Here is a 14,199-nt window from a genome sequence, read left to right as displayed (position 1 = left end):
TGAGCAGACGCCCATGTTTTATTGTGTTTGAATCACTCCACGGTTAGGAATCCAACGGGTCCTGTCCTTGGACAACAAGAGTATCATGGTGCAGTGTGCACCTGGGAGGACCGGTGGGCACAGGAGAGGGGGAGAACCCAGGAACACCAGACAGCTGGTGTGTGGCACTTCTGGTACCTCCCACATCGCTCCCTCTTCAGGGAAGCATCCTGGGCCTGATCCTGCTCCATGGTGTGGCATCCAGTCTATGCCACACCACTCCACAGTGCTCTCAGTCCCAGGGTAGGAGCACCCCAGTGCCCTGAGCTGACCAGGTCCAGGGGCCACCTGCACCAGAGGTCCCATGGGCAAGCAGTGGAGCCGTGCCCTCCCCTTCCCTTGCCTGGTGGGGACCAGCACGGCATGGGGCTCCCTGTGTTCTGGGTCCCTGCCATGCTCTTCTTGGCACGTTGCTCACAGGCGAGATGTGGAAGGAGATGGCCCCACTCATCCCAGAAGACGGCCTCCGCTTCAGGGGCAGCTGCATCTGTGACGCAGCTATAAGCAATGATGCCCTGCTGCCCAGAAAGCCTCTCACAGTCTTCTGCCTGCCATGGAGTGATGTGGCCAGGGTCCCAGGACACTTTCCCCAGGGAACCAGGCTAGTTGGGTCAAGAACAGGCTAGCAGGGTCAACATCCAAGCCAACGTGGCCAAGATGGAGGCTAGCAGGTCCAAGGTCCAGCTATTGCAGGAGGTCTGCGGTGGAGCGAGCTTTGTCGTGATGTTGGGCAGACCTGCTGTTTGCTCTGCAGGTTGAGCAGCCAGCGGGAGGGTGCTGCCAGCAGCTCATGTCACAGCCTGCCATTTGGTGCCCTCCGCTCCCGTGCAGCAGCCCTGGCTCAGAGACCCCAATGCCCTCCTGCTGTGGAAGGCCCCATGAGTATGTAGCATGCTGGGACACGTTGCCTGGGGTCCTTGTAAAGACAAGAAAGCAGTGAGGTGCTCTGTTTCATGATGCTCAGCAGAGCCACGGGCCGACACCAGGTCTCAGATGGGCAAGGCTTGAGAGCCCATGGGGCTGGAAGGCCAGACTGACCCCAGCCCCATGGGCTCTCCTGGCTAGTGAGCGAAAGACGCAAACCTGGTGGCCTTGCTTCTTTCCTTTTCGTTGTCGGGAGTTTTAAAAATGGATTCTGCTCTGCAGCCCTGCAGAATGGTCCCTCAGGAGTGCCAGAGAGACAGGCTGGCACCATGGAGCCAAGACAGCCCTGGGAAGCTACCACCCCACTCTGAACGTCCTAGCGCCCACCATCACCCGAGCTGCACAGCCTCTCCGCGGCACATCATCCCCACCGCCCCAGGAGGAGATGCATGTGTTCCCCATAGGCAGCTCCTGCAACTCGAATAGCACTCGCAGAGCTGACGTACTGCCATCCATCGCAGCCACCCACGATACTGCAACCCCACAGAAGCCATGTGAGACGCATAAACCACACAGACACCTTCCGAGCCGGCACATTTCGTACAGACACGTAACGAGGTGCACAGGTCCCTTAGCCCCCCCACTGCAGCCGTCATCAGCCCCCGCAGAGTCACACTGCCAGCCCGTGGGCGTCCCCCACCATACACAGCATGACACACGTCCCATGTCACCCCAAGCAAGGGCCCGGCTCTGTGAGGCGATGCTCGCCCTGCAGCCATGGGGATGGTGCCAGAGCTGGTCGAGAACTGAGGGGGTTCATGGAAAAGGTCACCTTTTCAGTGAAGGATCAGCCATCCCAAAGCCAAATGCTTCTTGGCTGAAAAAGAATCTAGTTTTTGGCCCAAAAGAACCAAATGTAGGTCAAAGACAACTTCTTTTTTTTTTTTTAAAGGAAAGTTGACGTTTTCTACAGCAAGATTGCATTTAGCTGGAATCTTAATTTTTAATTAAAAAAAACCCACCCCAAACCCCAAAATTCTTCCAGAAAATCTTCCACCAGCCAGGGACTACCATATGAGCCCAGATTAGGTTGAAGTCATTTTTAAAGACATATTAAGTTCTTGTCTATATTTTCTTCCTGGTTGTCATTTAAAGTTTTTGGTGCCTTCACTTCACTTCCATACCTTAACATGTTTGAGTCTCTTCTACAGTTAAGATTGATTAATTTCTTGGCTTTATAATGTTTGGTTTGGGGATAATTGCACCATCCCTGTAACATAATTTACCCTAAATTACTGATATGTGCTTCTAGCATTAGTTCTACTTGAACATAGTTTTGATATGACAGTTTTCTTGCTTTTTTTCTTTTCCTTTTTTTTTAATTTTTATTATTAAAAATTGCATGCATGAACTCTACACAAAAAAAAGTAAATGAGAATGTTACCCTGTGATAACTCTGTGATTGGAGGAGATATGCTTTCAAATCAAAAGCCATGCTCTTGTATTTTAATTTTTCTGGCCAGATTCCCCATTTCGCTTGGTTATTTTACCGTTTCCCACCCCCAGAGCTGTGCAGAGAGGCCAGAAACACCCCAGCCTGCCCTGCTAGACCTCCAGCTTTCCGCCACAGCAGCCACACATACACGTGCACCGAGGCACATGCACACACACACGCACACATCGCTTTTTCCACACACCCCCACCCCACCACCCCCACCCCCACCCCCACCCCCCGCTTGCATCAGGCAGGATATTTAACAAAGGACTTTTCTTCTGCCCGTTGCTTTTCATATCTCAAGTTTCTCCTTCTTCTCCACCAGTGAGTCACCCAGCCTCTCCCTTTCCCAGTCACCTCTCCTCCCTGTGGGGATCAAGCCCCATCCCACAAGCACACACCTCCCAGCCATTTTGCTACAGAAAGGAAAGATTGCATTTAGCTGGAATCCTAGGTCTTTGCAAGGAGGGGGCAGCTGCACCCGTTTTGGGCAGAGAGGGGCATTTTTTGGTGGACCGATGAATAGCCACAAAAAGCTCCCCCCAGGGCGGCAGAGCGACTTCAGGATCACCTCAGTCGTTCCCTGTGCAAACAGGCGACGGCCAAGGTGTTGCCACTTAGCAAATCAAGGCCATAGCAAGGAATTTCTCAGAGGCTCTATTTTAATATGAGCTAGTCCCCTAAATGAAAGAATGATCCCATGAGATGCTCCCTGGGTGTCAGCACATGTCCCAACCACATGTACCGGAGAGACGGGAGCATGTTGGCTCCCGCCCCTGCCCGAGCAGCTCCCCACCGAGGGGTCCCGGTGAAGCACAAAACTGGGCAGAGCAGGGCAGCCCCGAGGACCCCATGCAATGCTCGGGGGAACCCCAGACCTCCCCATGGTGGGAGGCACAGTGTAGAGCCATGCAGGGTAGCCACAGTGCCAGAGCCGCCAGCGGCACCATGGGGGCCACAGTCACCACTGACCAACGCAAGACAGGTAAAATTCCGTCACCGAGGAGCCCCCCCAAGAGCCCAGCAAAATGGCAGCCCTCCTGGGTAGCATGGTGCAAGGGCCAGGCAAATGTCATTGGAGAGGGTCCACGTTGCAGCACACAAGACCCACTGAGACCCTTTCCTGCCCCGGCACCAATTTAGGTCCCCAAACAGCAGCGCAAGATGCTCCGTGCCACCCGCTCTCACAGCAGGGCTTCCAGTTCAGGGTCTGGAGTTAAGAGAGGGGAACTGGGAGAGGAAGGGAGTATGGAAGGAGGAAGGGAGAAAATAACTGCCCAGTTGTAAATCCCTGCCTGGGGAGGAAGGACTTTTTTTTTCTTGCCTGTTGAAGGGTATTTCTGCGCTCCCCATTTGTTTGCCGGTGGAACTGTGGCTGGGGAGGTCTCTCCCAGGGAGTGTTTGCCAAGCCCCCCCAACCACAAGGAGCGCAGAACCCCGAATCCAGGCCACATCCCCAACACAGGCTGTACTTTCACCTTAGCAATTGACACTACAGTTTATTGCAAGTCAACCACACCACGCATCTCCTCACCTGCATGAAAGGATAGTCAAAGCAGAGTCATTCAAGCAAGGAGGTGAAACGCCCTGGCCTCAAAGCACAGCTTTATCTGGCACCAGAGAGATGCCGAAACCCAGCCAGACCCTCCAAACACAGGTTCAGCGGTGGGCTGGGATGATGAGTCACAGCCTTTGTCTTGTAGCTCTCCCAGAGCAGAGAGGGGCTCGCTCAGCAGGCGACCCGGCTGCCACGCTCTGCAGAAGCTGCACCGTGCTGCTGGGCGTCCTCCCTGCCTAGCTGTAGGGTGCTTGGAGAGTGTCTGCAACGACCTCTGCACAAGCTTGGATTGCACTGGGAAGGGGACCTCAGCCAGCAGCAGGTTTCGGGCCGTTGCATCACCCCCAAGAGATATCCTGTAGGGACACATGTGATGTAAGTAGAGGTGGGAGCAAGTGCCAGAACTGCCTAACACTTCTTTCTCCTTGTCTGTGTATTTGTGTGTTGCAGCAATATCATCCCACCGACATCACTGGCCAGCTCAACCTCTCCGACCCCTCAGTCAGCACTGTGGTGTGACCTTCTCCCCGGGGGCCATCAGTCCTTGCCCAACACAGTAGGAAGGCACAGCCAGGACTGTCTTTCAAGGGACACTGATGGGTTCTTCTGGGTGAGATGGGAGGAAAGCATCCTTCATCCATACACAGTGACTTCATTGTATATCTCCCTCCCTTCCTAGGCCTGCTGCCATGCTCATGCCCCAGAATGCACGGCAGAACCAGGACATGGTTTGGACTTCACTGTACAGAGACAATTGCTTCCAACCAATGCTGTTGATAATCAGTATTGCCACTGACAGGCTACGTGCAAGGGGAAAGGACTTCGAAAGGCACATTGTGCCTGCTCTCCCACGGTAGCAGGGAAGAGCTGGTGGCAGACTACAAACGTGCTTCACTTTGCAGGCTTCAGGCTTCTCAGCACACGCACGGCCCCTCAGCCACGTGCTCCACGTTTCCCACCACCCTGGAGGGCTCCAGTGCAACATGCTTGTGGTCCCGAGCAACTGGAGCAGCCGAGGCAGTTCGGCAGGTTGGGCACATGTTCCTGCTGTGCCGAGTGACCCCCACCTCTGCAGCAGGGGCTGGAAGATGTGTGCTCTGCTCCTCACAGGGGATGAACCCCCTGTTCCTCCCTCCCATCAGCCCATGGCTGTGACTTGGCTCCTGTACATGGTCTGTTTGCAGCAGGAGTGCTCCAAGCCCTGCAGCCCATGCTCCTGTGCTAAATGTGGTACTCTGGAGCTCCTAACATGCTGTCAGCCAAGATCCTGGCTCCCCACCTCTCCTGCACAGAAGGCATCCCCAGGACCTGGCCATGGCCAGCACGTAGCTCTCACACCGTGGCTTTCCTGGCCAGGAGCATCTCCATGGTAAATGGATCTGGATTGTTGCATTGACTTTTAGCCAAGCTCCACACTGCCTCAGCACCAGCAATGCGAGGAGAGATGCTGCTGGCCAGCTGTGGCTTGCTGTGTGCTGCGGTGTCTGCAGCAGCCACCCAGCCTGCCTGCAGTGTCAGCACACTGCAGTGGGCACTGGCAGCTTCCCTGCCACACTCACCTCCAGTTCAAGCTTGCCAGCAGCTCCTATGGCAGCCGTGAAGCCCCAGCTCACATGGCTGCATCTGCCTGAACCTGGAAACTGGATCCCCGTTGAGGAGAAGGCAACCAAATGAGACAGGCCGATGCCATTCCTCCCCACAGCTTCCGCCCCTCAAGCATATGTGCCCATATGCCAACATCCCTGAGCACTCTCCCTGTGGGCACTGTGAGTGGGTGCAGAGGCACCAGCGCCGGGGAAGCATCTGGCACCAGCCAGGCTGGTGATGAGCTGCTACAGCACACACACAGACAACATCGCATCCCGCCTCCTGCAAAGGTGGAAAACCCACCTGCAATGTGGTACCAAGCCCCAGCAGCATGAACTGCCCTCTCCTTGCCCCAGCCAAGCAGACGGGGCTTCCCCTTGAGGGTCAGCAGCCTTTCCAAGCAGGATTTTCAGACGGCAGCTGAGGTTTGTGAGCATCGTCCCACTGACTGCAGTGGCTCCATCAAGTTCATCTCACTCCAGCTGAGAAATTGGACCCATTCTACTTTATATGTCAATGTAACATTAATACCAAGTTTTTGCAAAAGCTAAGTAAAGTCTAGACTGGATCATGAAGTGATTCATTTCAGTGCCATGTGCCTCTTTCCGTCTCTGCCTTCTGGCAAAGCTGGCAGGGAGCCCCGTGCTGAATCAGAGCCTCACCCAGCACTGCTGCAGGGTTTGCAAACAGTAAAATGTGGAGGGATGGGAAGGGACGGAGAAGCCAGCAGGGACAAAGGCCAGGAGCTGCAGGGAAGACTAGGAGGGAAGGGGCATCACTGTTCTGGGATGCCAAGCTGATGGACAGCCTGAACAGCCAGTGTAGGGGGACAGGCCTGGCAGCAGGGGGCCAGGGACAGCCTGAAACTGTCCAAATGCCAGCACCATGCCAGCTGGCTCTCACCCACCTCCATCCAGAGCAAAACAGTACCCTGCCACTGCTGTGCTTCCCACCTCCTGGGAGCCAGCATGGGGCACTGCCAGTGGGGCTGCCCTTTGGGAACAAAGAACTGACTGCAGGGATGAAGGCATCTGAGGAAGTCCCCACACATCAGCCTATCTGTAGGGAGGTGCCCCAAGGCAAAACAGAGAGGCAGCTCCCCTGGGCTGAAATGAAGCAACATCACTCATTCACAGCATGCCTCTTATGTGCTGAGACCACTAGCCCAACCCCCATGCGGGTCTCAGCCTCAGGATGATCTGGGAGGAGGAGTGAGGCTCAGGTGGCCAAGCAGGATGACAAGCAAGGTTCTAGCTCCAAATGGGAAGCCCAGGCCTTCTCGGGAAGGACAGAGTGCTGTCACTAGAGAGGGTCTGGGAGAGCTGGGATTGCTTCTGGGAAAGGTGCCATGCAAGGGGCTGATCCTGGCAGAGGTTCTGCAGCCATCCCAGGTGCAGGGCTGTTAGCACTGGAGGAGCTGCTGCTTTCACCAGCATCCTGCAGCCCTTGCATCCCTCCCTGGGGAGAGGCACTGCAGGAAGAGCCGAGCGGGAATCAAGCAGTGTGGCAGCACATTAGGTTGGTTTCTCTCTTGAAAATAAAAATGGGAGCAAATGTCACAACTGAGGTGACATTGGTTTATTCTCTGCACGATATATTTAATCCTTGCCAAGAGCTTGCCAAAGGATGCCTTGTCCCCTGCCACATTGCTGCGTTGTCCTGCAGCTCTTGGATGGGCAAGAGATTGGGTGAACAGGGGGAGGCTTGTGGCCACAGTCATCTCACTGTGGGTCTTACTGCCTTGCAGTGGGTAAGAACTCATGCCAGAAAGGGCTGTTGCTCCTCCTTGAGAGATGTTTTTGTCACCACAGCTTGTGCTTTCCTCTGGAGCACAGCTCCAGCCCCTTCCAGGCCATCACCCGCTACACTCACTAAGCATTTCCATGAATGCAGTGGAGAAGCATTTCCGCAGGGAAGGGCAGGAGGCAGCAGGGCAAGGAGATGCAGGGGCAGCCCCAGCCCCTTTTTGTGGGTGATGGGAAGTGAGGCAGCAGCAAGGGCTGCAGGTTCTGTGCTGTAAACCCACATGGGCTTTTTTGTCTCCACTCCCATCACTGAGCTAACCCTAGACTTTGGCCTTGGATGAGCTTTAGCCTAGGGGAAAAGCTATTAGGGGAGGAACCGCCATGCAGCCTCACACATCCTTTGGCAGCCCATTTGCCAAACCACATCAGGGCGAGCTCAAGGCTTTGTCTCTTTCCAACCCTCACCCAAAACCTCAGCCTCACCCTAGATCTTGGTTGTTGGCTGAGCCTTCTCAGCACCAGCAGCCCTGTCTCAAGGAAAAAAACCAACAAAAACCAAAAAAAACAACAGAAGAAACATTGTGCAACCTGCCCTGTCCTGGCAGCACACAGAGGGGTCTGGGGCTTTCTGAAAGTCCCATGGAGGCTCTGGAGTTCCCCAAAAGCACACAGAGATCTTCAGGTGCACCAAAAGGCACACAGAGAGCTCTGAGGCACACCAAAAGTCCAACCAATGCCTTTCAGGACACATAAAGCCAAATGGGTGGCATTTGGATGCAGAAAAAGCCAAGCCAAGGGGTCTTGAGGGCACAGAATGGCATGCTAAGGCTGCTGGGGTCACTGAATGGCAGATGGGGAGTGCTGGGTGGCACCCAAAGACCCAAGGAGGGCTTTGGGGCAAACTGAAAGGCATGCAGAGGCTCCTGGGCTGCACCAAAAGGCAAATGAAGACTCCTGGGGTGCACTGAAAGGCACCCAGAGGAGTATGGTGTGTCCTGAGATGCACACAGGGGCTCCCAGGATGCACCAAAAGGCACACAGAGGCATACAGTGCATCCTGAAATGCACAATGAGGCTCCTGGGCAGCAGGGTCAGGGTGAGCTGGAGGAGAAGGATCATCTGCCCCCCACCCCCAGAAAGGGGATGTGCAGGTCTGAGGGTGGCCTGGGGCAGCCTCCCAAAACACTGAGAGCAGCTGTGGTTAGACTGTGCCCTGCAGGGGGGCTGAGCTGGGGGCTGCTCCCCCCAGGCTGCGGGGCAGAGGCAGTTTGGCATCATCTCGGGGGAGTCTGGGAGGAGGAAGAAAAGCAATTTCCAGAACAGAGCATCCTCTCACTGGTCAACAGGGAAATGTTGGCAACAGGGGGATGCAGTCAGCTGGACAAGAGCATGGACCACAGCGTGCCCAGGGCTAAAGCCTAGTCACCCTGCCACAGCGGCGCCTGCAGATGCCGGGTCTCCTCCAGAAGTGGGGTTCCTTACACAGGTTGTGGTAAACCACTATGATGGAGCCCATGAAGGTGCAGAAGAAGATGCTGGCCATGAAGGAGAACGGTCCAATGATCAAGAAGGCGATGTAGTGCTTGGCAGACAGTAAGGTCTCCTGACATTGCCTGAAGGACTCATTCCTGAAGGCCATGACTGGATACTTGTTCAGCTGCTCTGGGACTCTGCAGAGGAGCAAACTCTTCTCTGGAAAAGAAAAGCAGCACTGATGGGCACATGAGGCAGCTGGGACAAGGCAGATGTCAAGGACAGAGGGGATTGCAGGGCTATATGGGACAGACAGAACCAGGGCAGGAGGACAGGGTTGACCAAGATCACCCAGGGCAGGGTACAAAGAAGGGGAGCGGTGAGGATTCAGGATTCATCTACGTCCTATGCCCTGGGGAGTGGGATGGGATGGGGAGGTGGGGACAGTGCTGGAGGGGGCACTGGAAAATAGGTTTGGTGTGGGGTGGTAGATGGGGCAGGCAAGGTGGTAGGCCTTGTTCCCAGGGGACAGATGTGGGGAGCAGTGAGCAGCCAACCTGGAGATGCCACAGAACGTCCCAACCAGCACAAGTGACAGGTGCGCACCCAAGCTGGAAGCAAGCAGGAGTGGGTAGCAGCGGAGGGAGAGACCTTGCTCGCAGACCTCACATTGAGGTTCACGAGGTAAGAAATGCAGGATCAGACCCACATTAATGAAAGTATCAGGGAAGGGGCTGAAGGTACTGAATCCTGGCTGGTCAGCAGTGATGCTCACGATGATACCCAGGCTCTTCTTGCCCCTTCAAGTGCCCATTGTCTAGCATGCCTTGCCCTCAGTGTGGCAGGACTGGTGCCACTGCTGGGGACAGCGCTGGGTGCCCATCACTGGGACATTGCCCAGCCCTCCTCTCCAGGCAATCCCTGCTGGTGACCAAGGGTGGGCACCAAGTACCAGACCCAGGGATGCATCCACCCAAGCAGACACAGGAGCTGCCATGGCCTGAGGATGGGTCCTGAGGAACCTCACTGTACCCCCATGGGCACCGACCATGCAAGCCCACGGCCGGCTGGCAACAAGGGTGCTGGGTCCTGCCTCAGCCTCAACGGGGTAACCTGCCAGCATGGAGCAGGTGGGGGGCTTGGGGACACAGTCCTCTGGGCACTCACCTTGCACTTTTTCCCTGTTGTGGCTGAGCCAGCGCCAGAGGGGCAGGATGCCGCAGCTGCACACCCAGGGGTTGTCCTGCAGGAGGAAGGCTTGGAGCTGGGGCAGGGCGTGCAGCACCCCAGGATCCAGCTCCCTCAGCCTGTTGCTGCCCAGGTTGAGCGTGGTCAGGCTGGTGAGGGGCAGGAAGGTTTCGGGGTTCAGCACAGTTAAGTAGTTGTTGCTGAGGTCCAACTCCTGCAGCGCCCGGAGCCCCACCAGCGCCTGGCTGTGGATCAGCTTCAGGCGGTTGTGGGGCAGGCTGAGCAGCAGCAACCCCGACAGGGGAGGGAAGGAGTGCGGCCCCAGCACAGAGATGAAGTTGTAGCCAAGCCACAGGGTGCTGGTGTTGGTCGGCAGGCTCTGTGGCACCTTGCGGAGGGCACGCTCGATGCAGTCCACCTCCCCCGAGGAGCAGCGGCAGGCGGCAGGGCAGGCTGGCGAGGGCAGCGGGCGCAGGAGAAGCAGGCAGGCCAGCATGGTGCTGGGGCCCCTCCAGCAGCCCATGGCTGCCCACTGAGGTGGCGAGGGCTCCCCGACCTCCGGTGCTGGAATTGCCCCACGGACAGGATCCCTAGTGGCTGTCACCTTGCCCAGCCACCCGTCCCTGCCCGGCACCCTCAGCTGAGCCCGGTGGTGCCAAGTGGAGGTGCTGGGCAGTGCCTGGCTGCAAGGGGAGCAAGTGGATGTGCTCGACTCCCTGCAGCCACACGCATTCCCCTGCTTGCCACCACCCTCCGTCTGCAAACCCAGAGCAGGCTGCGCTCCCGGTCCCGGTTTTCCTTGGGGTGGAGCTGCACTTTTTTCAGCAAATATTTTTGCAGTGATGCCTGCCCTGGCAAGGTGCAGAGCCGTGCCCTTGTCCCTCCCTCTGCCAGGCACTGCTCCAGACAGGTAAGCAGCCAGCTCTGCACGGCCTGGGATTAACTGCTTGTGTGTGCTGCAGGCCGGAGAGCTGGAAAAAAGCAAAACTAGATGCATCTCTTGGCTTCCATCCTCCCCACAGTGCATCACCATAAGTGTGCTGCCTCACCAGCCGTGTACAAAGGGGTGTATGGACCCAGGACCCCCTTAGCTGGCTGGAGTGGGTCGAAGTTAAATCATATAATCAGCAGGTCTAACCCCATCTTCTGTGCTGGCCCACCAAGCCCAGAGGTCCTCAATGGGGAGCTCTGCTGGGAGCCACCCTGCTGAGCCCAACCCTTGGCCAGGCTCTGTTTGCCCCTCCAGGAGACTGTAAGCTATGCCAAAATGAGGAAGGTTGGGATGTGACTCCCATGGGCCACCTTCCTCCTCCCCAGCGGGATCACACATCTACAGACATGCTGGGGGATGCCCAGGAGCCCCCGCATGGGAAAGGTGAGCTTTGTGGGCTGCAGCCACCCAAAACTTGTTTACCCACACCCCAGCACAAGAGCAGCAGTTCGAGAGGGCTCAAAGTCTGCCTCCACCCTGTTTACACCTGCTCTGTTTTCAAAGCTGCCTGAAGGCCCACAGCAGAAGGCTGGAGAGAAGAGGTGTCACTTCCTGGCATCCACCATCCCTGGTGGAGCTCAGCGGATGCTGGGGGAGCAGGTGACACGGCCGGCAGCACCTCATCCCACTCACAGACCAGAGCAGGGACCCAGAGCAGAGACACCATCCTCCACTCACACCCTCACAACTCCTGTCCCATTTAGGACCCCAGAGGAATCCCTGGCACCTCTGCCCCACGGCCAAAAGGCTAGAGGAGCAGCAAGGCAGCACATGGCTGCACCCCAGGCCAGGACCAGGATGTTCCCAAATCTGGGGCAGAAGCAGCAGGCAGGCAGTTTATTAATAGCATCCAGAGGAGCTTTGGTTTGTTTATCCTGCAGCACTCAGTTTGCTGCATTAATCCCCATCTGGAAATAATTCAGAGGAATCCTCCAGCCCAGCCCAGCCCAGCCCTGAAGCAGGGCACAAACCTGCAGCCACGTGGAGCTGCAGCATCAGCTCATCCCACAAGCAGCCGCAGGGTATATGGGGACCTGGATTTTTAGGGAGCCCTGTCCCAAAATGCTCTTCCTCCCCAGGGCTTGCATTACCCACTGCCTGCAGTCACCTGGGATCAGGTGAGAAGTGCAAAATTAATTGGGAAAAAAAAAATACTAAAAGCAAGGCCATTTCCAGCTTTTGTGCTCAGAGAGCCCAGGAGGCTGCAAACCCTCATCTCAGCTCCTCTGCCAGCCCTTTGCTGTCACCCTGCTGCATACCCCCCCCCCACTCCTGTTTTGCATACATTGACTGCACCCCACTGCAATTGCAGGCTGATGACCCTTTGGGGTCCTGTACCCAAGCAGTGCCACCACTGCTCCTTCACACACGCTGCCAGCGCTTACCAGAGCATGGGTCCCTGTCACTGCCTCCTTTTCTGGAATAGGGGGACCCAGCACCCTGCAGGAAGAGCCCAGGTCCCTGTCCCCAGCCAGGGCTGCACCCACCAGTGCCCCACTCCCCCGCTGTGATGCCTCCTCCTGCGGTTGTGGACTCCATGTAGAACAGCGCAGCCTGGCCCTGGGGCCAGCACCAGGAGAGGCTGCTCCGAGCACATACTCTGCAAGGACAGCTCGGGTGTTCTCTGCTCTCTGATGGAGGAGTCCTCCAAGGCACAGGGCTCAACACCAGCCCTGCTCTGGCCAAGAGGTGTAAATCAGGATGCCCAGTCAGTGTGCCAAGACCATTCCCACAATAAAGTGATGGAGGGACAGATAAACTCCTTCAGAGCCCAGCCGCTGGCTGGGAGCAGCAGGGACATGCACAGAGGCACATGCAAGGGCCAAGCTTCACAGCTTGGTTCTGGTGCTGGGGGATTGCAGTGGAGCACAGGTGGGGCCATGGAGGCAAAGCCCTGGGCATAGGGACAGGGAACCACAGGTCTTTGTCACCTTCCACCTTTGAAAAGCTGGGACCCAAGGTGCCAGGCTGAGCACAGAGTCCTGCTGGCGCCTTTGTACGGAGCTGTGCCTGGAGCCAGGATGGGCCCATCACACTCTTTCCACCACCATCTGTGAAGGATCTGGGGTGAGTGAGCCCCTGGGCAACCATAGGGGTGCACAGAAAGATGGAGGGGAAGGTGCTTTAAGACTTTATGTCAGCTTTTATCCCACCCTTGTAGGCTTTAATTTACTGCATGTTTCCATGTAATTAAAGATCGGAGGCACGCAGGAAGATGCCCACCCCAAGGAGTCCCTAAACCACACCATGCTTCTGCTGTCCCCCCTGGGCACCTCTGCCCTGGGGCATGCCTGGTGGTCTTGCTCCCATGGCTGGAGCTCCCCAGGTTGGGCTGTGCTGGGCACATCTCAGAGCTCTGACTTTTTTATAGCAGGTGACACCAAGTGGCAGAATTGTGCATGGGCGCTGTGCGTGGCATGGGTGCCATGCACGGTGTGGGTGCTGTGTAGAGTGTGGGTGCTGTGTAGAGCGTGGGTGCTCTGTAGAGCATGGGTGCTGCGCACAGCGTGGGGTGCTGTGCATGGGGGGAGTGCTGTGCATGGCATGGGTGCTGGACTCCTCTGGCTGCAGCCCTGGCACCCGGTTCAGGGGACAGGCAAGCACCAGGACTGCCCAGGGGACATAAGATCACTACTGGCCCCAGGCAGGCACAGGTTCGGGGTCCCCTGCTGAACACCAAGGCGCAACCAGTGGTGCCTGATGCTGGGACATTGCAAGACCTCATGAACCACATGGAAAACAGATACAGAAAAAGGTCTCTGAGAAAGGACTGCAAGACCTGCCCAGGCAATGCCAAGCCCTGCCCAAGAACTGTATTAATATCACCCTGGCACACCCCAGTCCTTCCCCATTTGGCCTCTGTTAAACTCACTCCTGGCTGTTTGGACACTTGTTCTTGTGCTCCCTTGTTCAGAGTCAGGCAGGGAAAGCCATGCAAAGACACAACCTGGAAAAACAGCAGAGGAGCTTCTCTACAGGCTGCATGCAGGTATGCAGGTAGGGAGGTGGGGAGAGGGTCAGGCAGAAAAACCAAACCTGGCACAAGCCATGGAGCACAAGGCCAAGCAGAAACTCCTTGGGGTCTGTCATCCTCAATTTCAACTGTCTGGCCCAAATTTCTCATGCAAATGGCCAACAGAACAAACACTTAAAGCAAAGCAATCCAGCAGGGCAGGTCACTTCTCCCAGTCCCACCCCAACCGCAGACAGGGCTCTCCCTGGGCTAGCCTGAGGCTTTCCCACAAATACAACCAAGACA

The 14,199-nt window shown here is 56.5% G+C and overlaps 2 protein-coding genes across 16 annotated transcripts in view; one reads left to right on the top strand and one right to left on the bottom strand.

The window, feature by feature from the left end:
* GRIN1 (glutamate ionotropic receptor NMDA type subunit 1) overlaps positions 1-6,115 on the top strand; it is a 40,165-nt gene extending 34,050 nt beyond the window's left edge. For 7 of the 15 annotated variants that reach the window (XR_007510060.1, XR_007510062.1, XR_007510058.1 and 4 more), the window contains 2 exons: positions 1,186-1,457; positions 4,407-6,115. Coding sequence is in view for 6 of the 15 variants with exons in the window: in XM_049833301.1 (XP_049689258.1) it covers positions 4,407-4,475 (69 nt within the window). In the remaining 9 variants the exon portion in view is untranslated. Of the gene's footprint in view, positions 1-1,185; positions 1,458-4,406 lie in introns of those variants that run through there. The other 8 variants (XM_049833301.1, XM_049833296.1, XM_049833297.1 and 5 more) reach the window with 2 other exon arrangements.
* An 837-nt stretch (positions 6,116-6,952) lies between these two features.
* On the bottom strand, positions 6,953-10,976 carry LRRC26 (leucine rich repeat containing 26). Its single transcript, XM_049832922.1, has 2 exons — positions 9,929-10,976; positions 6,953-8,980 (listed from the first exon to the last, which is right to left on the bottom strand). Exons 1-2 carry the CDS (start codon positions 10,974-10,976, stop codon positions 8,700-8,702), a joined length of 1,329 nt encoding a protein of 442 aa, XP_049688879.1. The 3' UTR covers positions 6,953-8,699.
* Between the last annotated feature and the right edge of the window lie 3,223 nt (positions 10,977-14,199).

This window comes from Accipiter gentilis, chromosome 29, assembly GCF_929443795.1.
Source record: "Accipiter gentilis chromosome 29, bAccGen1.1, whole genome shotgun sequence".
In the NCBI taxonomy this organism is placed as follows: domain Eukaryota; kingdom Metazoa; phylum Chordata; class Aves; order Accipitriformes; family Accipitridae; genus Astur; species Astur gentilis.
This window is presented reverse-complemented; position numbering and strand designations above follow the sequence as displayed.